The sequence below is a fragment of the Lates calcarifer genome, linkage group LG19 (genome assembly GCF_001640805.2).
Source record: "Lates calcarifer isolate ASB-BC8 linkage group LG19, TLL_Latcal_v3, whole genome shotgun sequence".
NCBI classification, from domain to species: domain Eukaryota; kingdom Metazoa; phylum Chordata; class Actinopteri; family Centropomidae; genus Lates; species Lates calcarifer.
This window is the reverse complement of record NC_066851.1, coordinates 10,722,576-10,747,638: the sequence shown is the minus strand read 5'-3', so window position 1 is coordinate 10,747,638 and position 25,063 is coordinate 10,722,576. Positions and strand designations below refer to the sequence as shown.

Sequence of the window (25,063 nt, the reverse complement as noted above, 5' to 3'; positions counted from 1 at the left end):
AAATCCCATCACCTACTCAATGACAGTATTAGAAAGACTGTTGTATGGAATAATTTTAACATTGTGTCAATACCCATACCTCTCAATGCCATAATGCTATGTTGTCACACTACTTTCTCCCCTGTCCCCTGTCCCCTGTCCCTCTTTCTATTGTCTAAGCTCTATGTCTTAAGTAGGATTGAACCCTCACCAAATATATTATACAACCAGTGGGTTAATAGAAAGAAATGCTTTTAATCTTGATATGAAGTTACAGCCAGCAGCTAATTAGCTTAGCTTAGCATAAAGAATGAAAACAGGGAAGAAAACTCCCCTAGTTCTGTTCAAAAGTCTACTTACCAGTACCTCCAGAGCCATGCTAGCTGTCACAAATGGCACAAATAATCCAGTAGAGAAAGTGGGTGTGTGTTTTTGTTGATGTGAATCCTCTTACCTTTTCATTGACTTCTCTTCATCTCTGCTCTCCAAGCCACAGGCCACTGAAGGAAGACGAGGGTCTTTGGGATGGGCAGATGCAGAATGCCTATAGTTTGGTGACTGGGGTGAACCCCCAGCAGCGCTACCAGCCCACCCAAGGGAGCTACCAGCTTCAGTTTGCTATCCAGCAACTACAACAGCAGAAACTTCAGTCCCGACAATTCCTGGACCAAAGCCATTACAGACACCAGGTATATAAGAGAGATGATTGCGTTACTTTCCCCATTATTTCATGGTAAATATGATACTTGATAGTTGATTAAAAATGATTTGATTTAAAAATGACACTTATCATTTTCAAAGGGAACTTCCTCAAAACTGTCCTGCCTATAGAGCAGCGAGAACTCAACTTTTTCCTCATAATATGTTCCAATAAAAAGTTCAGGCTTTTTTGTTTTGTTAGAGTAGGAATAGGTAAAAGGGTTATGTGAAAATATGTTGTTCAGCTGCTTTTGTTTTTGTCTTTAAAATCAGCACCGCATGAAAACTGAGCAACGTGTACAAGAACTATTGAGTTATAACTCAGGAAAACCCTCATATTTGTGTCTGTACAAAATATCCCCTTACCTAAGCACAATGCTGTCCAAAACAGTGCAAAATACACCCACATAAAAGGAAAAGCTTTCATGTTAGCATTTACAAAGCTATTCTGAGAATCTCTTTCCAAACCACTTAACAAAATGGTGTTCGGTGGGAACATCCTTCTCAACAGAAGCTCATTCCTGGAGAGCCAAACACGACTCCTCACCCCAAGATTACACTGTTTGGCTGAGTGACTCGGTTAGGCTTATATTGGAAGGTGAGTAATGAAGGAATGCTGCCCATGAGGGCACTAGAGAGGCCCCAGTGCAGAGTCCATCATGAATTGCAAGTCTTACCATTACAGTTTATATCTGATTTGAGCTCCATTTGTGTTCCCATTACAACACAAATAAAATTTTGGGATATGATTTTCTCAGCAGTAGTAATGTAGCGACAAAAAACCTTTTAGCCATGCCTGACTAGCCGTGACAGATGTGATTTGGCTGTTTTTAGAGGGAGATTAGAAAGGTAGAGAGGTCTCGGTCATTTCGCACAGGGTAATTTTAAAGTTTAGAGAAAAAAAAGATAGGCCCTCCGTCTTTCTATGCAGTTGCTTTGAAAGAGGATCTGAACAGGAAGAGTGTATTTATTCATTTTCCAGAGGATTTTTGCAGAGGCAATCTATGGATGGAGAGAAATGGAGACAGGAGAGTGCCATGGGACAGCGTACAGGGTGGAATGATTGGATGCGCCCCCTTTTTTCCGATCGGTCCTGAGTAATGCAGTTGCTCTCACGTCATTGTTTTTTCATCATCTTGGTTGGCCCTTAATTAATGCAATTGAGGTGATATTTCTCTTGGCTTGGTCCGGTAGCCTTACGCAAGGCACTTTATGAAAGTGATCCCTTGCCTTTCTCTGTTCCATTCCCCTTCTCATTTCGTCTCATGGTTTGAACACAGTTGACCAAGTTCTTCAGTGTTCCTGACATATCCCATCATCCTCCAAGCAAATGGAGGCAGGAGTTACCTCCTATGATCTGAAACAGTTTGTGGCATTAAGGACTGCATGTGAACAGAACAGTACAGCCATCCTCCTGTTCAACACTCAGTAACTGAGGTCATAAGTAGGCTGACTCTGGATATAATTGTCTCATCATCAAATCAGACAACCCTCCCTAAAATCTTTGCCATCCCTCCCTGTTTGTTCCACCCACATGGGTCTGTCTTCCTGTCTGTCCTGGCAGTTCTCCCACTATGTGTATTACTTATTTTTTTTTATTATTTTTGACTTTAAAAGCCTTTAGACACCACATGAAAATCCTAATTACTTATATATATTTTGCATCAAAACTATTCATACCAGCAGCAATGCGAATTTGTGACAGTCGCAACCAAAATGTTCGGATAGATTTGTGTCATCTCATTCTTCAGAAAAAATGATGGATTCAACATCCAGTGATGATGATTTTGTCCTTCTCCTCCTCACTTGACAAAAGATTTTGGGCACATCCCATTTTACATGGTAGAGAGGGGGAGTTCCACCGCCTCATACAGGAGCTGAATCTCTACCACTCCTCCACAGCCAGCTCCAGACATTTTAGGATGTCAGTGGAACAGTTTGAGATCCTGCTGGGGATGATAGTGCTGCAGCAGGCAGAGGACCAAGTGTTGGGATCCTATTGACTCAGAGCAGCGCCTGGCAATGTATGTGATTGGCTGATGCCTTTTTTCACAGTGCAAAAGCTCAGAAAAATCAAACTCCTTCCAAAAAAAAAGTCATTTTCTTGCAGCATAATATTAATTTTGTATGAAGGTACGTGTGTCAAAAACAATACAATTATCTAAATCTCTGCAATGCTTGCACCTTGATTGGTCAAGGAATTAGTCAGTCACTTGATTTTATTCTGGGTTGCATCAGAGAGGCGCTTTGGTTTTTTTGTTACAAATTCATTCATCACTTCATATCCCTGCAGTCACCCTGCTGGCTTTTCTGGCCTCATTGGAAAACTAATTGATGTATTTGGATTAACTGAAGACACAAAAGGAAGCCCTTCACAGAGTGTTAGTGTTCATGTACATATATGTCTAGGTGTGTGTACTCCTTTGTGAGAGAAAGAGACAGGGGGCTGTTCCGGCGCTGCAGTCCACGTTCCAGTTACTGGGTGCAGACTGCTCGGCTCCTCCACTGGCTTGGCCCCGGGCCACCTGGCAGCCAAAGAAAGGTGCCCTTCCTGGCCCCGCTCAAACTGAATTGCGGCCATAGGCCTTGCAACCTGGAAACTCAGCTTCTCATTTATCAACACAGAAATTACATCAGATATTCCCTGTCACACTGCCGGTCCTTTGAACGGCTGTACTGTGAAGCTGGAAAACCATTAGCTTGTTAGATAGCCGTATAAAGCTGTGGAGAAAATAGCATAGGCATGAGATGTGGAAGGAATGTATGCAAAGCATTCCCCAGCACTACAAGGACAGAGTGAAATGTGGCTCTAAAATATTATGTCAGAAAGAAAACGGTATTTTCCCCCTTCCCAAGCCTTTGAAGAGATCTTGTATAAACAAATAAATAATGTGAAGAATTTGCTTTTCAGTGCAGCCAGCTGCAAAGAAATGTTGAGCTTGTGTTGATACTGGATGGCATTTCATTAATATCTGAACTAATTCATGTCAGGCACTTTGATATTTCACCTTAATGACAAGAGGCCACATTTTTTTCCCATGACTAACCCATTCCAAAAGTGATCACACTTCCTTATTCCACTTTTGGAAATGGGTTTGGTTTTATTTTGTTTTAAACAGCACACACATAGCATGAAATATGCACAATGCATGAAGATACAAATTAGATAGAGGAGGGTGATATACACAGACAAAAATAAAAACCTGTACATGCTACACCACAGACTTAAATGATAATTGGTTATTATAAATTTTCTATGCTGCATCATAGATACTACATTTACTAAACTTTAAATATTTTTCAAAAATTGCTTAATAGTCTTTAAAAATCTTTAATAACGCTTTGAGGATTCTGAAAATCTCATGTGGGGAAAATGCTCTAAATCTTTTCGAATCTACATTGAGAACATCTGGATTCAAAACAACCATATCTCTTGTATCTTGGCTGTTCAAACCTTTCCTTAGGTAAGTAGGTTTCAAAGTATGTACTGGTACAGAAAAGTAAGGAAGAGTAGCGGTCCAAGAATCGATCCTTGTGGAACACCACAACTGACAGCTCCATGATCTAATACAGTCCCTTTAATATCAACATATTAAAATAATATTGGTATAAAAAAATTACTAGCAACAAGCTTACTGTAAAGAAAATTTTCAGGAACTAAGCTTAAGTGCTTGTTTGCTGTTGTAGATTTTATTCTGTAATGAGAGTGTGGTGTTTCGGTCATAATTGCTCTGGCACCGCTGTCATTAGTCATTAGTGTTGTTTTTTTTGGCCAGTACCTCTTAAAATATTAGCACCTTTAATTATTTTGAATAAAATTTGTTAAAGTCATGTATACTGGTCAGTTTCAGCCAATTATTTGATGTCCATTTTGAGTTTTGTCAAAATAGATTTCTAAAGTTGGAAATTAACTGTGTTGCCTTGTCAAGTCATGATAATGAATATTACATGGGTTCAGTAAGTATGTTAGTAATAGGATGAGTAATAGTTATCCAGTGTGTGGTCACTGTTAGTAGCTACTCTTACTGTACTGCCAGCCTTGTATTGTACTGTCAAAAAAGGTTAAGCTACAATCAAAGCTATCACTGCAAACTAAGTTTATAAAAGTGTCCAAAGTAGTTTCATTGTTTTAATGCTATTGACCTTAAATAACAGTTTTCCTTTTCGTCTCTTAGGCTCAATTTCCAGACCAGACAAGTGCTCCACACACCCAGGCTTCCACAAACTCATCCAGCTGTCCTCCATCCAGCTTTCATGTTCGGCCCACTCACAGCCACAGCCACGGCCACATCCAGACTTATGTTAGTCCTGTTCTCACCCCAAAGCCACCCAGCAGTGCTCGAGAGGGACAGATCAGGAAAACAGCAACAAAACGCCTCATCAAGTAAGTCCAGCCTTACAACTAAATCCATGTTACTTAAATAGAAAAAAATTACCAAAGTCACCATGTAATTTATAGCACTTTAAGTGATTGCAGTGGGGTGGCATTGATTGGTCCCTGCTTGAGTGAGACAGGGTTCATGGGATCGGTGAGTTCAAGAGGACACGGCTAATGCTAATGAGAGTGAGAATGTGTGTGTAGTGGAGTGCTCCCAGTCTTTTGGCCACAGGGTGTATCTGCCTGTTCAGTAAACAACCTCATCACAGGCCTGATTTCTGCATGAACCGTAAACAGAACGTGGTTCAGTGGAAGGGCCCGGGCTCTGAGCGCTGTTTAAATCCTGTTTGGTTTGGAGATAAGCTGAAGAGCACAGAAGGGAAAATAAAGGGAAAAGAGTGAAACTGGGCAGAACTGCCAGCTATTTCCCTCACTTATTTTATGACTTTATTACTGCAACATCTGGCCAAATTACATAACAACAACAAACCTTTGTGATCATGGCTGATTGTTTGTTTAAGGCGCCCCGTTGCAGTGATGAAGAGCTCTTCACATTCGTCTTGTGTGTAAGAAGAGAGGGCACAACTGGAGTAGAGCAGTGACTGGAAGAAATATTTGTTTCAGTGTTACGATGTATATGTTTTTAGTTAAGTTAGTTTTCCACTATCAGACTGTTTTTTTCTCTGTATGACATTCATTACACTGCTCTGCTGATGTGTTACATTTAGTCTGACTGGACAAACTGCACCTGGCAAGTAAAGAGTTAAGAGGGCAGTGGTGCAGAGCAGGGGTTGTAGAATAGGTTAGGGCAGCCGGGTAGGTGCCGTATTTGCTCCTGTGTGTGTGCGTCTGCCTGGCAGTTGCTGTGTTTACCCTCTGCATGTGGAATTCCAGAGCCCCCTCACACTCTCCTCTCTCCTGCATTCTTGTGGTCGACCAGTGTGACAGGGGAGAGTGTGGGAAAAACGGAAGCTTCGGGACCAAAAATGCACCGATGGAAACAATGAAGAGAAAGAATAAAGAGAGGGGAAAAGAAAGAATGACAGAGAAAAGTAAACTCTGTCCAGGAGAAAGGAGATGATTGCTTGCAGAAAACGGTGGGATAATAAGTTGCTTCCCTTTATTTCCAGCGATCATTTCAGGGGCAACTCAATACCTCTGTTATTGAGGCACATCTGAAATGCATCCCAGTGTAGGCCTAGGCTCCTCCAACTTATAATAGAATCACTGTGCTGGGTGTATTCAAACAGTTCAAGGTTATCCAGCCCTCCAAACACCTTCCTCTAGCCAGCTGTTGAACTGTAAAACTGTTGTTTGATACAAATATACCAGCACCGATGTTGCCTGTTTCTCCCATGAGCAACACACCACTGATGATCTTTGACAGTTGTTATTTGAGTCTATTTATCAGAATGACATTTGGGTTTTGGTCTTGTTTAGCAAAGGAAAGATTTTTGTTGATGCAGCCAAATGATTTCCTCTGTACGCCTGCAAGACAAAATCCAACAAGAGTGCTATCCAGTCGACTTTGTTTGAGAATGCTGACTCGAGCCAGTGATTGGGCTGAGCGACTAGTCAGCATTTTGTTTTATTTTAAGATGAATAAGACCTTGGCAAAGTTTCTGAGTGACAGTGGCTTTGATTTTTAAGCTCCGCTAACACGCAGTACACTTGCTTGAAGCGAATGTGCCTTATGTCTGTATCACACTCGGCAGGGCAGGGCTCTCTGGTCTATCAACATACCACAGCTGCCAACTCAAGGGGCTGCGAGGACTCAAAGTGGTATGACTTCAGTGAAGGCTTTGAAAGGAGCAATTTGTAACACAAATAAATGAGCCTGTTTGGTATTTTGTTTGCAAGGTTTGGCTAGTCACAGCTGTAACTACGGAAACCCAGGCTGTCGTGTGGCATTACTAATAGGGTGACAATTACAGCAGCACCATTAATGTCAGCCTCGCTGCTGCTTTCACTCCCTATTAATCAGCCGCAACAGTAGTTATTTTCACAGGATACTGTATACACACAGAAGCTGCCAAAAGTATGTTTATGGTTAAACTTTATCCCCTTTGGTCAGTCTGAGTAACATTAAGACACACCAGCTACCTGAATGCACAAAAAGTGAAGCTGCACATCAACTATGTTTACACTAGAACTTCAGCTCTCTGTGAGCAGTGTGAAATTTTCAACTTTGGGCTTATATATCATCTGCACATACTGCAAGTTCAGATTCACTTCTCACCTCCAGTGTTTCTGGCTGCTGCCTCGCTCTTGAAGTGACAGAGTGAGAGACTGTTGACAAAGAAAGTGATGTGAAGAACCCAGAGGTCAAGTTTCCCCCCCCCCCCCCCCCCCCAATATGAAAGGGGTTACTTCCTGTCGAGGTATGCCACGCTTAAAGTGGGCCAGTTCTATTTGTGGTTGTGTAATGGTATGAAAGAACAACTGTGCAGCCCCTTACAAGGAGGCAGTGTGTACCCTCATTACTGTGTTAATGCTCCTTTGGCAAGCTGCTGTTATGGGGCGAGAGGTTAATGCCAGCTAAGCTTTATTTATTGTTCCCCCTAAAAAATGCTTAACAGATTTAATGTATAAGGTTACAGACGTGTCTGCTCCTGCTCACAGTTCTTATAATGGTTTTCTCTGTGAAAACACTGTACTTGCTCTCTGATTATGTGAAAAGGGCTATGTAATCTGTTTTCTGTGATCTCAAGGTTTAATTTCAATATACCAAGTATAGACTGTGCAACTGTGTTCACTACTCACCCAAAAAGAAAGACTGTGCATGTGCCTTTTTTTGTCTGTAGCCATTGCCTGCACTCCCACATAGTCAGTAATCACCACAATAATCTTGCCAATGTGAAAATCACATCACCCAGGACAAGGAGCAGGAATTTGCCCCCTTCTTGTCACAATAGCTCATGAGAGGCACTCAGTAAACACTTAACCCCCACTGGTCTCCACTGACTGCACAGACACACATGCACAGACCATTTGAAATTGACTCAATGACTCATCAAACATCATGCACACACATGAGCACAAACAATCACAACTTGTCAAAAACAATTATCTTTATATATTTGTTTGGACGTTTAGCTCTGAGTAGAACAATACACTGGGATAAATCCAGAGAGGTGTTCTAAAAGCTCAGTCCAGGACTGTAGAGATAAGCAGAATCTTTTCAAATACAATTTGTCACCGTGTAACCCCACAGGGAAGGATCTTTTTCGCTCCTCACTGACACTTATCTTGCGTCTGATTAACAGGCAGACGTCCTCAGAGAGTTCAGCCAGTGGAACCGTGTCCAGTGGCCAGCATATGGTCTACGAAGCCATCTGCGGTAAAACAGGTGGGTCTGATGCTGCAGTTTTTACACAGGCTTGGTACATTATCATACTGTAACTCGGCCTGTTGGCACTGTGGTACGCAGGCAGGGGGGAAATTATGCCCTCTCTATGCCAGTGTCAGTGATTACAGCCAGGCATGGTTGACATTCCCCATGGAGAACTGATAAACACCACTCGATATTTTTACCCAGCTCCTGCTCCCTCAGTGGTGTGCAGGATGTTTAAATGTATTTAGCTCACAAAAAAAGATAGCTACATTGTCAAAATAATAATACAAACTTCCATTACAGCATTGGTTGAACAAAACATGTGAGGTTTTGTTGGTTATGTTACAATAACTTGTGCTGTTCTCAGAACTCAGAATTAGTGGGGTTGAAGCAGCCAGAACTGAACGGGCATAAACAAACTTTCCAGTGCAGTAATATTCTCTTTGATCTTATAGTCCGCATGTGTCCAAGACTAGAGGTCAGATTACTGCAGAAGGATAAAGAGGCATAACAGTGATGACATCTCTCTTTTGTAATGAGATCCAGCGATGGGAACAGTTCGGGCATTCCCATCTGTTGGCCATTCCTACGCAGTTGTAATTACTGTCCGTCTGCCAACATCTCTGTCCAGTTGTACCCCAGAAATCACACCAGGGGAGTGAAAATGTGCAGCTCAGCCTTTGCTGAGTTTTATTGTGGCTTTGTATGCAGTCGCGGGTGCACGCGCTCACGTTGTGCCCTGTCACCCTGCCCTCTTTCCACAGCTCTTTCCATCCTGAGCGAAGTGTTGAGCTTATTGCAGTAACGGTGATATTAAGCAGTTTTGCGCTTATGGACACATCTGTTTGTCTGATCAGCGGGCTTTTTTTTTCCAAGAGACCTACTATATACATTAGCATTAGCAGATCATACCATTCATCACATCATGTGAGTGTCACAGGTCGAGGCTGACCCAGAGATCAGCCCGTCGGAAAAATACAGTAGCTGTGCACCACTCGGCTCCCAACCTCCCCCCACCCCACCCCCAGAAAAAGAAAGTGTGTGCGTGTGTCTGTGACCAGAACATTTCTTTTCATTCTCCCTCTTCCCCCCCAGAACTATGAAGGCTGGCTTAAGTTAACAAACATCTTATAAACTCATCAATTACTGTAATAGGATCCGTTGGGAGCAGCTTCTGAATTTCATGAATGCATTTTTCCATCGTTCAGGGCGCAAAGGGTGGGGGAGATGCCTCACTCTTGGCTTTGAAAAAAAAAAATGCCTGAACCAAAAAAAAAAACAAGCACCATAACCAGTTAGCAAGGCAGGTTTAACCATGCATTGAGAATGTAACACAGAGACTCTGTGAGGTGTTGTGGGGGTGGGGGGGTGTTATTAGAAGGGGCGCAGCCTTTGTGGGGGCTCAGGAGTGCGTCAGGTCTTTCTGGCCGCCCAGTGTACCTTTGTAGCGAGATGACTGAGCTCCCCTGATCGACTCTGACAGGGAGTTAGAGCGAGTCCAAATGGAGAGCATTCTCTATGATCAGCTGTCAGCCGCCATTAATCACACTCTCCCTTTATCTCTCTCTTGTGCACTCTCTTAATCTCTTCCTCTCTTTGCTCACACAGCTCTCCCTTTATCCTTTGAGAACTTTTCCTGCTTGCTCACCCCCCACCCCTTTTCTTTGCCTACCTCTTATGTGTTAATTTTTGACATGAGATGAGGGGAGGATTTTGATGAGGGCCTATCAGAGCTTACAAACCGAGATTATATCGACTGCATGTTTTACGACCCTTAGCCTTGAAGTTTGCCTTGAAGTTCTCAGGGCTTCACAGTCGGTGACTGTGAGGAGATTTATTGCTTTACTTGGTTTGAGAAGGAAATGAATGCTGCACTTGTGCCATTTTAATGGGCGTCTGATCATGTCAGGACGGATAGCTCAGGCCTCTATGAAAACAAGACTCTATGATGCCTAGTTGGGAAGGAAAGGCAGCTACTGGCAATCATTCCCTTTTGTGGGTGGATGTGGATGTTTGATTTGAAGCTGGCACTGAAACACCTTTTTTATTTGCTAATCACTTTCTTGAAATAATCGCTGATTATACTGTTACTCTGTTACACTTTTTAGACTTTGGGGGTTAATTTGCCATTATTTCCTCTATCATTTTTATTTTCCAGTTGCCATTTGAAGATGGAATGTTAGAGAGAATATTGTCCCTTTATCTTTCTTTTGCTGAGCTAGAGGAAGCTGCTTCCAGCGGTCATGTCATCATATTGGAAGTCGGGGAGATGTTTTCATTTTCCAGCTCAGTCAGGCCCCACGGTGTAAAAGAGCACCAAAATAAACAGAGTGCAGGAGAGAGGGAATGAAAGGGAATACTGTTTGGGAGCACAAACACGGCAGCTCTGACTGTACTTGGAATGCCTTTTCTACTGGATGCCTGGCCTCGTGCCAGCCGATAGGATGAGGGGGCGAGCGAGACTGAGAGTGAGGGGACAGTCAGACAGAGGGCAAAGCACCGAGCTGACTGAGCTCGGATCTGCCGGTGACCACCTTGACCATGAATAATTAAAAAGATCAACAGAACCTTCACCAGGAGGGTTTTAGTGGGCAAAGTGAAGAAAAACTCTTTCAGGTTTGACATAAACATTTCCGTGAGTACACACGAGGAAGACCTTCAACTGCCTTTTCACCTCTTATACTAATTTCTCTTTCATCTGTCACTCTCCAGGTCTCTCTGTGTACCGCAAGCTGTTCCAGGACCAGGAGCCCAGTCACAGATGACATGAAGGCGACCAGAGGCACGTCCTGCCGCTCTGCCGGCCCAACAGGTGTCTCTGCATGTAACTACATCCTCACAGAGGTGTATTCTGGGAAAGGACAACAGCGACAGATGAAAGCATGCCAGGCGTCGAACAGGGTCCTATTAATTTCTCTATGATACAGCCACAGACATGCGAGAGGGTAGCCTGCCAGGCCAGGAATGCCCAGCTTTGACGCAGGTTGGGATTTTGTTGCGCAGCTCAACATCAGATGGCCTTTTCAGCCTTGCCCGCCCCTCCCCCTCGGCTACATTCAGTCTATATCCCAGCAGTTGCCCGCCCTCATTCTCTCCATTCTACTGATGCCACAGAAAGATTTCACTGACAGATAGCCGTCAGCAGATGGTTCCTCAAGCCCTATTGGTATTTTAACAACAGGATGCAATGTTTTATTCTGTGCTCATGCAGTGGCATGTGCACCGGTAGCCATTCAAGTAGATTTTTTTTTCTTCTTAAAAAGTTACACAAACAGTTGAAGTGGGGGTTTGGGTTATAAAAGGTATTTGGGCAAGTACTGTAGGGATTGCCTGAGCAGCTTCCCATCTTGCAGCCATGAATGGCGAGCATGCAGGGAAGCTCCTTTCATGTGTGGCTTCTGGCTATAGATGCTCCAACTGCCAGTCCTCGTTGGAAGACATACAGTTGCCAAATCAGACTCTGTCTGGCCATCGTCTAAGGATGCGTTGAAGTAGTCGCTTGTAGGCTTGAAAAAGAAATTGTGAATGTTAGAGCTTAAATACGATTGGTTGCTGCCTTGTTCCCTGTTTACAAGGATAATGTAACGGTGTTGTTGTTTTATATCAAGAATACAGTGAGCTTGTGATTATTCCTGTAAACTGTAGAGATGTTGATGTTGTTTTCCTTGGATGGACCAAATTTAATATCTTTGGTATAATAAGTAAATTATTGGTATTGTATCAGTATTTATTTACTGTAAATTGTCCACAAACGGGTTTTTCTCGGCCGTTTCTGTAGCTCAAAGCATAACATAAAGAGAAATTATGGTTATGCACAGCCTTGCCTACAGTGAAGGTGAATGCTGCACCAGCGGACCAATATCCTTGCAGTTTTTTTGTTTGTTTTTTGGGATCATATAGCGAGTTCACTCAGGGCGTGTTAAAAGAATAAAACGTGTCTGTTATATATTAATAGATTCAACATGTGTTTATGATGACTTTGTCAGAAATACTTGATGTATTTGTCATATCAACTGATGATTATCATCAGAGTGGTTTTGCACAGAATGTAGTTTTCAATGCAGTACAACAGAACTGGTTTTATTACACTTGATGGTGTTGGATTGTTTTTGTAGTGATTGATGTTAAACTTCATGTTGTGGTGGATTTACTGCTGTTTAAAGCCAGTGCATGCTGTATTACAAGAATCCCAACAGTAGAATCCATATCAGTGTGTGTATAATCTACTGTGGCGATACAACATTGTTTACAGTCTGATATTTTAATCTGTTTTGTTCCTGATTGTTTACAACACACATGCATGGAAATGTAATATTTTTGGAATCATTACAGTTTGTAGCAAGCAACATTGACATGAATACCTAGAAAACATTCAAACATGCTGATCATGTTAGTAAATGTACTTGTTCAGCACATACTTTACACTGGAAGTCATCAATCACTGGACTGGATGTATTCACTTTGGTCACCTAAATTTAAACCCTATTACCTTTTAAAGTAAAGTGCTCTAAAATACTTAACGAAAACATAAAAACTCAACAATAATGAAAATAGAACAATTCTATCCAACTGTTCATTTTTTTTAATTAAAAAAAAGTGTTTCCAAGAGTAATAAGAAAAACATTTACAGTTCGTGATCTAGCTAAGTGTTCACTTAGTGACATACATCGTCTCATACAACAGAAAGGCTTCACTTTAAAAACGAAACAATCCCTGGAATCACCATCCTGTTGCATTACAGAGGTAAACATAACCATGGAAATACTACTTTGAAATAAAGGTTGGTTTCCAGCATGTTTTCTTTACTTTTTTTTTTCCTAAGATCATTTTCATTTAACAGCATTTAATCCTAAATAAACAGTGTAGGGAGCCGTGGCGGACACAGCGTCAGTTTCCAGCTCGGACATTAGAGGGTGTCCTGTGAGTCAGGGGCCGAAGGGGTCGTTTTTATCTTACCCCTCCTTGACGTACTCCTGTCATGCTGAGTTCAGTCTGCATTCTCTTCTTTTGACTGCAATTATTTTACGTCCTTGAGAATGCAATGGTCATTGTTCTGTCCCTCTTATCGTTGAAGACGGTTTTTGAAGACCAATGTCACGAAACACTGAGGTACAGGCTGCTCAAAATGCTGGAATATAACAAAAAAAAAACAGAACAAAACATGAGAAACATTGATGTCGAAAGGCAATTGTTGAAGGTCAACAAGAGGTCTGATGGGTTTGAGAGCGCTGTTAGTGAAGTGGTGTTCGACGAGTCTTTTAGGTAAATGCTGCCAATGGTCGTGAGCAGAGTGGTGGACTGCATCTTTTTCGTGAGAGCTCGGGCAAAGGCTGGAGCAGAGGGAAGAGGTACTTGTGGAGAACAAACTGTACCGCACACACACACACACCCCCCTCCTCTAACCCCTTAAACCCGCTCCTGAGTAGTGCTGGGAGCCGTCACATCCCATGTCTCTTGCCCCACCCCCACCCCTGAAGCTCTGAAGTTTAGCTGCACTTGCAGGACTTGACGACCATGTTGGAGAGCTGCTCGACTTTAGGGGAACGACCCACATAGTAGAGGATGGTGAGGGGCTCCAAGTCCTGAGGAACACAGCAGGGTGAGGCGGACGCTTCAGGGTTCAAGGTGTTGTAGAGGCTCAGCAGCTGTAAGAAGGAGAGACAGGGATCAGAAGACACATCTCTCAGACAGGTTCATGACTTAAACTTGTGGCGGTTTGTCTCACCGAGCTGTGGGTGGTGTCTGCGCTGCGTAGGTAAGGACAGGGCCCGGAGCAGAAGTTGGCGTAGTATCCTTCAGGCTGATGGATCCACCTCCATCCCAAATCCTGCCGGAAATTAATATATAGTGGTCGAACGCAGCAGTTCTCCTCATAATTGCTGCAGACAAGAGAGGACAGAGAGGATTACACTCTTCATCTCAGAGGTAACGCAAGTTTAAGAGTCGTATACATTTTCTTCCCTATGGCCTCGCAGCCAGAGATGAGACAGGAGTTCAGAAATTCCACTCTTAGGTGTGCCCTTATTTTCCCTCTTGGAGTCGGCCCAGGTGTCTTTGGTGCTGCCTGTCAGACTGACGGAGGAAATCCAGAGCTGAGGAGACGGCGTGTTAAGAGGTGGTAACGTTTGCTAGTACTGGGACAGATCCCAACTTGTATCAGCTAATACCTCTGTCATGCTCGTCTGCGTGATTAACAAGCTTCTTCTATGTATTCTGTGCCAATGTACTCTTCTTCTCTGCCATCTTTGTAAGAGGTGACAGCTGATATTTCCATTTCATGTTGCCTTGGCTGGTATACTACTTGACAATACGCTGTAATGTAACCCCTCACCCCCCGCCTGCAAGACAAAAATAGCTGCCATCTTTTATTTTCAATATTTAAACCAGCCCAGCGGTCGAGTCTGACAGTGCAGGTGCAGCCAGCAAAATTATTTTGGAAAGTTAAAGACAATGAAAAATAGTCCAACAGCGCGTAACATTTTCCAGGGTGAGGAAATGTGACTTACTTGAAGCAGTAATTGGTGTCAAGTGCCCGCTTGCGCCTGCGGGAAGAGGAGTGGGCATCCAGCCTGTGGGGAGGGAGCATCATGAGGATGAGGTGGGGGTAGAGCTGCTCCTTTTGCTTTTTCACACGGCTCTGGTCGTCATAGTCTGCTTCCATACCTGCAGGGGTGAGTCAGTTAGTCTGGAGCACACCATCAAAAAAACGGACCAAAAAAAAAAAAACAACACATAAATACAGAAGATTTGTTATGAGTTGTAAAGATGCCTGGCCCTCAAGAACCTCAACTTAGCTCTAATCAGTGTTGTAACATTTACATAAGGATACTGTGCTCTCCAGGCAGGGCTTCATTCATTTCTGGCTTAGTTTTCTTCCTTATTCTTATTTAACACTAGTCCCTCTTAACTTCCTTCTTTCCTCAATTTTCCCCCCTGGGCCTGTGTCTGCTCATCCAATCTACCCCTGATAGCTTAAGCAGTGAATATCTCAGGAGAGATGCTGCTGGTGGATATGTACGCCCCTCTTTAATTCGGGGCCAAACGTCTGAGCACCGTGGCAGCACATTCCTTGTGGCCAAGCCAGTCGGGAGTGTTCCCAGGACCGAGGGCCCGGGGGCTCCAGTGCTAAGTGAGATACCAGATCAATTGTATTCCCATGCTCTGTGTCTCTCTCTTCCTCTCAGAAAGGAAACCCATTATCTTTACAAAAAGACCTCAAAGAGAAGCGCTTCTAGAGGAACATGTTGATGACTGGATTGAGCTTTTTTTCAGACCAGTGTCATAATAAGGAGAGTTTTGTGAGTGTATCAGACTCTCAATCATCCTAGGAAACATTGTAGAACACACCCTGCATAATGACTTACTGGTACTCAAAAACAACGCCTCAGGTAACTTTAATCTGGCAGTAGATACAATTCAACAAAAGGCCCTTTGAGGCTTTATTCAACTCAAGAAAAAAAACATAACATAGGCAAATTTTGATTTTAAATATTTGGACTTTCATCCAGTCCACAGTGTAGAGTCGACTGCCAATACTGCATCACCAGATGAAGCTGCCTATAGAAAGATTTGTAGCACCATATCAAACTTAAAAAGAAAAACTAATGACCAACCATTATATGCCTACTTCCATTAATAATCAAAAGCTAATGACAAAGTTTTGGAAACATCTAAAAAAGGCATTTAAACTAAAACCAGAACCCAAAAAGAGCCTCTTGTAACAACTGCTCCTGAGACCCACTAATGCAAATCATCCTAAAAACCAGCGCTGCATAATAGCGCTAATCAGAATAAACCAAAATTTTCAACAAACAAGAGATGCCTATCTGGAACATTAGACAAATCAAACAATTTAAACAAACTGAATTGTTATCTGGCTCATGATCGCGAACACAAACTGGCAGAACATCTTTTCACTATGAGAGATCAAAAGCAGAGACTAATTCTGACCAAATACAGGCTGAGCAACCACAGACAGCACGACACAAAAAATCTTGGAAATCTACAGAAGAAGGAGTCTGGAGTCAATGCACAACAGGTGAGACTAAGGCCGAGATGCAGACTTAAAGTGGTACAAACTTATTTAGTGAAGAAATCTTGAAGACATTTGGTTTACTGATCTCCAATTTTACAAAAAGTGATTGAAGTAGACAATATTATATTAGAGTTAGATGAGATGATTGATACCACTCTTACATCTTTATGCTGAATATGAAGCTATAGCTAGCAGACAGTTAGCTTAGCACAGAGGCTCAAAACGGGGAAATGCTAGCCTGGCTCTGTCCAGAGCTAACAAAGTCTGTCACTGTGTTCAGCCAAGAAATAGTGGCACATGACCCCTCTAAATCCACACTTTATTTATCTCACTGTATTGCTTTGTGAGCTTTAAATTTACTGGGAGGTAGATTTTCCTTTAACCTTTGGACAGCGCCAAGCTAGCTTTTGTCCTGTTTTTAAGCTAAGCTAACTAGCTGCTCAGGGTAGCTTAGTAATAACATTACTCCCCACCTATTCTCGTTCTTGAGGTCTTGTTTTTTTTCTATTTGTACAGTTGTAATATTCCTCATACAGACTTACATAAATAAGTTTGAATCCTTGGCAATTTTGTTTTCAACACTTTCTTAATACCTTGTTAAAATGAAATTTTAACTGACTGAAGCAGGCTCATAAAAAGCTCTAGGAAAAAACAACACAGCTCTCTGACACAAACCCAAACCATCTCAGTCTGTCACATCACTGACGTATCAAACGCAGGCCCACCTTTGAACTTGACCTCTAGCACCTCGTTGGCGTTCTCGATAATGTCACCGTTTGGCCTGAAAGTATGGCAGGGACAATGGACGCTGATCTCCAGGCCAAGATTTGTCTCTGAGGGGAAACAAGAGAAGAAGTTTGTAAGGAGCTGACATTTTCCCCCTGAGGAAAAATCCTTCATTTTAAATGAACTAGTCCCCTTTTGGCAGGATATGTGATACAGGGAAAATTCGAGGTGTCCCACTCACGTCGGTACATTAGCCACTCCCTCACTGTCTCTGTGACATCAAAGGAGACCCACTCAGGCGTTCCCTTGGTCAGGACGTTCTTGCCCCCAATGTAGCGCTGTTTGGCTTTGGGGTCGTCTTTCTGGAGGATCTGCGGGGAAAGATGAAAATGTGACCCAGCTGCACAAACTCTCTTTTTTTTTTTTACACGCATACACACACTGACACACAGAACCAGAGCTGTCTGTTTGAGCCAGACTCTCCAGGATGCCTTGGGCCAAACGTCTACTCTTCATGGAAAAAGTGACTCCCTGTGTTGATATCCCCATTTTGCAAGTTAATGCCTGCGTGTTACCCTCCTGCCAATGAGAACCTGGCTGTCCTTCACATCAGCAGTTCAAACTTTTGAGTTTAGCTGGGCTTCCAGATGCAGTGTCACACAGTTCAGAGAGCAGGCTTCCAGGTATCTCTGCGGGCATTCATGTCCTAACCGTGTTATCATGTCGAGACCCCAAATGTACAAAGCAAACGACAGAGGAAAAATGAAATCTGCCTGTAACAGTGTGTTTCAGACATTCCTGTGTCCACCAGCACTGCTCTGAACAAAGGTGTTTATCTGTAGTGAGAAATGTGTGTGTTTGGGTGGTGGGTATGAGCACTCAGCCCCACAGCTGTGCTATGGATAACCAGGTTCCTGAACATTGTCAGCATCTAATCTGCCTTCCTGTGGGAAAGAGGGGCCCAGAGGACTGCCAGCGTCAGCCCTCTGCCAATCAGCTCCAGTCTGAAGAGTGTGGGGGTGAGTGAGCGGCTCCATTTACTCCCCCCAGTGGGTGACCCTGCCTCTATCTCCTCTTAGGCCCCTGGAAACAATCTGAGGGCCTGACAGTCTGTATTCAGCGCTGGCCAGAGCCTTGCCTCAGAGGCGGTATGCAGTCCGGAGACGCTTGTCTCCCTGGCAGGAAATGTTGGAACCTGATCATTACTCCTAGTCTCTCACGGGAGATTAATGAGGAAACCGAAAAAAAAAAAAAAAATCTTGCCTTGCCACCCCACTCACAGACATCTAACAGATGCAAGCTTTAACGCACTTCACAAAAGAATGCTGATAAGCACACAAATGCAGGTGCAGATCCATAAACCCTCTAATGAAAGCATAATGCCTCACTTGATCTAACAAGGATGGACAACTGCTCTGAGATTGACAGCTACGAAAGAAGAAACTGCCGAATGGTAATCTAGGGTTTCTTAAAGACGGCTGTGCAAGCTCTTAAATGTGTCCTAATGTAGAATCCATTTGACTGTAAGCACATGGGATAATGATCAGCGCATGAAAAGAGGAGAGAGAGAGTTGGACACCCTAATATAAATGTTTTCATCTTTCTCACTGACCTACACGGGCCTTCTGAGAGAAATTGAGCACATTAGCCCCCTGCGCTCTGCTAACAGTGGAAATGAACGGTCAGTTCACGCACCTGGTAGAGCTCAATCCGCTGCTCGTTTTTCTTGGCGCCGGGGTTGGGGATCCGCAGGGCTCGAAACTCAGCCCGGAACAAGTTGGTGGAGTTGTTCTCCATGGTCGAGACGTTGAAGAGGAATACCTTGGAGGTGATACCCTTGGGGCAGTAGGGGAGGTCATCTGCAGGTAAAGTGGAAATGTTGCAAAGATGTTATTAAATATCTCTGTTAAAAAAAAAAGATCAAATTGGAACTCTCATTGTTTCTTTTGTCAGAATCCCTTTAAGCTCTTATCCATCTGTTACCTCATTGTGTACATGTTATCAAAGCCTATTTTCCACTGACATCCTTTCAGGGGTGGACATGTTTACCTTCTGATTATTGATAAGTTTTTTGCAGAGGATTTCCCACTACCACTGTAGTTAGTTTACAGTTTCTTTTTTTTAACTATTTCTATTCCATTCCAGGGAGCCATTACCACAGACCATCTGCTTATGCTTTGTGCGGTCCGAGTTAGCAACAAGTTGAAGTCATGAAATGAAAACCAAATGTCCCATGTGTTGGTGGAGCAGGCTGCAGAGGGACGGCATCGTGCTCCTCCTCCCACCAGCTCTGGAGCCCAACAGGTGCTCCGAGGGCTCGGTGTGACAGAAGCCAAGTGTTCTCTGGAACTGAGAGGTTTAGCCTGGGAACATGCAGGCTCACGTGCTGGAGCAGAACATTACCTGAGAAACCGGTGGGGGGGGGGACTCCATCGTGACAGTTGCTTCCCTGTATAACTTGCTGTATACATCCTGTGCGGGTGTGTGCGTGTGATTGCACACTGACCTTCAGCAGAATAAACTAAATAAATGGCCACATTGTGATTCTATCTGAAAAGCTTCCTGTTGCATTGAAGCCCCCCCCCCCTTTTATACCATAATACCATTGAACAGTTTATTATTTTAACAGGCCAAGCACATGCAGTGTTGAGCAAAACAAGCACATAGCAAACTTTTTATGGGCCAAGTGGAAACAGTCATTTACAGCCAAGCCATGGCTAATTTATTACCCCAAAGCTTTAGCTTTATTACCAAGCCTCAGATTTGCTGGTGGTTGAATGGGGCATTGCACCTTTAGCTGATTTGCACCTCGGGCTGTTTCGGGGACAAATGGAAACTCTTTCTGTGTCATGCAAAAGGAACTTGCACATCTCCAAGTATCTGTACTTCATTTGACCCATAATCCTATTTCAGTGTCCTCCCAGTCATTATCTGATATTTCCACAAAGTTTTTTTTTTTTCAACTTTTCCCTATTTATAGGTGACCTTTTCAGCATTCATCCCCAGCCAGATATCTGTCCAGTGTTTCCACACAATCTATAAGGAGGAAACCTCAGTAGCCTTTTCCTCCCCCTCACTCACTGCTCAGGTCCCCCCCCCTTCCCACCCCACACCCCCCTCCCCCGCCTCCCCCACAGAAGGTGGAAAGCCCCACTTCGAGGGGAGATTTGAAATTCTAATCAAGTCTTTGGTTTCCTTTTGGATGACCTCATTTTTCCCATTGCAATGGTTTTAGGTGGATTTCACATTATGGCTTATTTTTGCCAAGGGTCTGAAAGGTAATTTGTTCCATGTTGGTGAGTGGAGGGGATTGCTTGTATAATTAAAATGAAATACATTCACTAATTTTCTGACCCCCGCCATTTGTAGACGATAGTGCTTGAGACTGAGTGTCGGGATGCTGACATAAGTTTGACCTGCAGCACAGATCAATGTGCTTTAAGCTCCTGCAGGGTTTAATTACTACTGGTAAATCCACTCTGAAATGATTTACTATGTTAAATATTAGATTTTAAAAAGTATACTCACATACATCATGGAAGTAAACAAATTAGATCTACTGTTATAACTACCAATTTAGTTAAATTACACACTATTCTTCAAACTGATTCTACTGTAATTACAGAATTGAGTTTTATTGTAGGACTTTATCATTAACATGTCTGCAAAAGTGTATTTATAGTCACATATAAAAGCCAGGATTAACAAAATGATACCCAGTTGATGTAATTCTCTTATTATCACTCAATCAATTTGAACACAAATGGGCTTTAAATTAGGAATTCAGAGGTGAAGTTGCACAGAACGCCCGGGGACAGACGTTTGAATAGTTCTGCAGTAAAGCCTCACATAAACTGCCTCGCCCAGACGCTATCCACCCACACCTCACACCCTGACACACGCTCAGTGTCTCTCGTCTGGGATCCTCTCATGACACAGAAGCTTGGCGATTAAAAAAAAAAAAACTCCCAGGAATCACCTCTTTTTGCCCTTTTGCCCAGAGGATTGTCTGTGATGTCAGTCTCTCCAGAGCTTGTGGAGGTAAACAAAGGAAATAGGAAGCATAAGGCAGCAGGTGCTAGCCAGCTGCTGAGTGAGGTGTCTCGGTCTCATAAAGGACAACAGAAATTTCTTTGGAAATCTATTTGTTTGAGTGCTCTATTAGCTACTTAGATTGCAGCATTTGGGATTTGAACTTGTTTGCATTATGCTCTCATGGAAAAGTTTGATTCTCACTCACCAGTTCCCCAAGAAATTAACATCAAAGTTTTGACAGGTGGAATTCAAATGCTGCTTTTGTATCAGAGTCTCATTTCTCTGCTTCATTCCTCACACTGTGGACACTGACTGTGGCAGGCCACTACAGCAGATGAGATAATGTGATGGAGCTCTGTTCTGAAGAAAAACAACTTTTTTTCCCCCTGACTTGATTAAGGATGAGGAAGCAAAAATGGTGAAGGCATGGGAGTTGGGGTGGGGGTGGAGGGTTGGAGATTCTGTTTCTCTGGGAGCAGGCCAAAGACCTCTGTCTCTGTTTGTTCAGATGACATCATCTTTCTACTATCCCATATATCAGATACCCTGCTGTCCTCAGCGCTATCCCTCATTTTATCTACAGACCCAACACTGAGTCAATGATTGGCTTGAAATTTCACTGAAACGGCATGCCTCTGTGCGTGAGGCACAATCCTTCTAATTTTAACCTATGAGAGTCAGTGCTATTGTGCCAAAGTTCATCCGTCGTCCCATTGCCTCGGCAGAGTTTGGGTTATGGTGATGTAATTAGCCACGCCGGCCTCCTGATGCACCAGAGAAGGAGAATCCAAACTGCTGCCATGTCTCCATTTTTGCCTCTTATAAATGGCAAATGCCTTGATCTGCATTAGTAGTAGCGTCTGACCAAAGTAGTCTGGAGCAAGTGGCGCGTTCAAGTATGAGAGAAAAGTTTCTGTTTAACTTTTTAACAGTGCATGAAAAAAAAAAAAAGAAAAAAGAAAAGAAGCGAAAACTTGACCGCACTCCCAAACACTCCCACCTTCCAAAAACAGTGAATGTAAAACTCATTATATCCAGCAGGAATGAAAATGAACTACACTGCAGAATTATCAAGGTGACAGACATTATGTTCCTACACACTGCAACATGCCCCACTCTCCCTTAAATTACATCATGGAAAGGCCGAGAGAAGTGCTAATTAATGTATGTTGGCAGCCTTTGTTAATTTCACTCATATCACCTCTGAATAAGCGGTATAGGACAAAAAGTGCTGCCACTGCTAAGTCAAGTTCATGTCTTGTATTATCACCTACAGTATGGCCTACTGTATGAGACCAGCGTGATGTGTCCTGGGCACCTGGCCATCACTGATCCCACTCCTTAGACCTCTGTTTGTTTTGGGAGCTCTAGCTACCTCTGACCAGTGGATAAACCCCAGAGCTGTGTATTTTGAATGTCAGAAGCACTTTGTGGGACCTGTGAAATGGATTCGATTCAGGACTTATGCTGGAACCGGCAGAGGCTCTGCTCAGTGTCACTGCACAGCATAAACACCTGTTGATTTCTAAATGGTAACACCAGGCACAGCAGCACTGAGCGACCTCTGACCGCGAGCAGGCACGAATCCAACTCATCCACTTAAAAACTGACTTTTCTCTGGAGAATCTGCCGCTCGGTCAGCTTCTGTTTCTGATTTCTGGAACAATCAATGGAGCATAGTTTATACAGGAAATACCAATATGGATGAACAAGGGAATTAGATCATAACACTGAGCTGCTCAGCTCCTCGCTACTAGAGAGAAATAGTAGGGGAAATAGAGGTGAGAGAGTCGTAACAGTGGATGAAAAATATTGGGGAACTCACGGCCAGAAAATGGAAATGAGGTATTGGAGTTGGCAATAAATAGTAGACTTAACTGCCTGAGAATTTTCCCCGCTTAGGAATGTGTCAGACTTAAGCTGGAGTTCCCATGGCTTTGGTGTGAGGTATGTATGAGGAATGGTACTCATTCCAATTAGGCTGTTGACTTTGCCCCCTCTCCTTTGCGCGCCGCTCCACTGCTCACAGGCGCGTCTGTGCGTAAAAAGCTGCACCGACACGATTGCACTCAAAGCCAGTTGGAAAAATCAGATCCCTGTTTTTGACACTGTTACCTCACCAATAATAATTCTGTATCTTGGCCAGATAAAGTTTTTTTTTGTTTGTTTTATTGGCTTAAATGGATCTGCACAAGCAAAGAATTTGGATCAAGTTTGGGCATCTACTTCCAAAAATGTTGGCTGCGAGGCGCACTGGCAAAATAAAATATATTACCAATCACAATCAATTACTCCACCCTATAATCACTCACATCTAGAACATAAAAAGTTGCAGTTTATTGGGTGAAAGTTGCGAAAAAAGACACTTGAATAAAGACGAGTAAAGGCAGTGAACTTACTGTTTTCTGGTGAACCATTGATCATGTTGAACTTGTAAATCTCTTTGGCATAGTACTCAGTCTCCGTGTTATCCTGCCCACAACTCTGCTGCCTGTCTCTCCCCAGCTCCTCAATGAGCTCCTTGGTGCTGTTGTAAAGGGCCAGAACCTGAAACGGTACCTGACTTGGACCTGTTGTTTGAGGCGGACTGGTCAGCCGGAGTTTACTGAGGATCTGTCCCCGCACCGCCTCCACTCTCTTTTTCTTTATGTGGTCGATGTCCACAGTGGTGCAAGTGGATAGCGACAAAGTCATTGTCACACAGTTTGAGAGGAGGAAAAACAGAAGTGCTTTGCCCAGATTCATATTTCACTCTGCGTTTACTCACAACCGAGGCTTGTCAAGTAAAAGAAGGAAGGAGGGGAAAAAAAAGAAAACAAAACTAAATTCCGATTTGAATAGAATCCCTTTTTCTCTTTTCATTCAGGTCGTGAGTGAGTTCTGTTCCTGCAGGAATCCCATTTTCTCAAGTGCTATGTCATCTTTGCGAAATGCGCATTTGCGTTGGAGCGAATCCGTGCCATTCTGGAAAATAATCTCAACTCTTCATCAAAACTCTCTCTCCTACTCTTCATACCCCCTTGTCTCATGCAAGCATCTCTCCCCCTCTCTTCTTTCACTCTACAGGGCACCAGTCTCTGCGCCGTGGTTCACTTTCTCCATTGCACTGGGCTCTTTCCATCCACTTGCTCTTTTTGGAGTCGGTGCGCCTCTCTGTTCGCTCCCCGCGGTCCAGCCTCAAACACACTCAAGCGCTTTTCCACTCTCAGTCATACTTTATAGTCACAAGCTGTGACGTTTTTGCCGAGGGAGGGGCGGCGAGTTACAGCCTGAGCTCGGACAATGAGATCTGACCTGTTCCGAAATGCGTTTTAATGAGACTTTAAATTTTATGTTGTCAAAGCTGTTTTTGAATAAAACCGTAGGAAACGTGCGTAATATTGGGCAATAATGTGCGATTTCGCAAGAGGGAGAGCGGTTCTCGAGAAAACAAGAAAACCACATGGAGTGCACTGATCTGTCAGGGGAATATTTTTGTTTTCTACCCTCTCTGCGATCGGAGGAGACCAGTACTATTTGTATTTTTGAGTAAAGTTAAGCAATTGTTTTGCTGTGTGTGCTCACAGTTTTCCAACAATTAAACAGCCTTATCCTGATCACAGTAGAATTTTAATGTCTTTTGACAGAATCACCACCATCCGAGATAAAGTTTTAGAAGAAAATCAAACACAGATGGAGGGCCAATGTGAACAAAAGGGATCTTGAAGGTGCACAAAGGGAACCCAGCCAGTTGCTGTGATCCACAAGATGCTGCTACCGTTCAAGTTCCTCCCCAGTAACAGAAAACATGCACAACAGTGACATCGAGCGGACAAAACGAGCTGTTTTTCCCCTATGTAGATGAAGTAATGGTGAAGACGTGGGAGTTGTGGGAAAG

The 25,063-nt window shown here is 43.3% G+C and overlaps 2 protein-coding genes across 4 annotated transcripts in view; one reads left to right on the top strand and one right to left on the bottom strand.

Moving 5' to 3' along the window:
• ttll5 (tubulin tyrosine ligase-like family, member 5) overlaps positions 1-13,862 on the top strand; it is a 47,407-nt gene extending 33,545 nt beyond the window's left edge. For 2 of the 3 annotated variants that reach the window (XM_051077995.1, XM_051077994.1), the window contains 4 exons: positions 470-668; positions 4,854-5,062; positions 8,323-8,405; positions 11,103-13,862. In XM_051077995.1, coding sequence (XP_050933952.1) covers positions 470-668; positions 4,854-5,062; positions 8,323-8,405; positions 11,103-11,155 — 544 coding nt within the window. In that variant the 3' untranslated portion in view covers positions 11,156-13,862. The remainder of the gene's footprint in view (positions 1-469; positions 669-4,853; positions 5,063-8,322; positions 8,406-11,102) is intronic. The other variant, XM_051077996.1, reaches the window with a different exon arrangement.
• tgfb3 (transforming growth factor, beta 3) lies at positions 12,936-24,396 on the bottom strand. The gene is made up of 7 exons (XM_018690097.2): positions 23,586-24,396; positions 18,847-19,010; positions 17,393-17,522; positions 17,151-17,258; positions 14,897-15,053; positions 14,116-14,269; positions 12,936-14,035 (listed from the first exon to the last, which is right to left on the bottom strand). Exons 1-7 carry the CDS (start codon positions 23,929-23,931, stop codon positions 13,877-13,879), a joined length of 1,218 nt encoding a protein of 405 aa, XP_018545613.1. The 5' UTR covers positions 23,932-24,396; the 3' UTR covers positions 12,936-13,876.
• Positions 24,397-25,063: the final 667 nt, after the last annotated feature.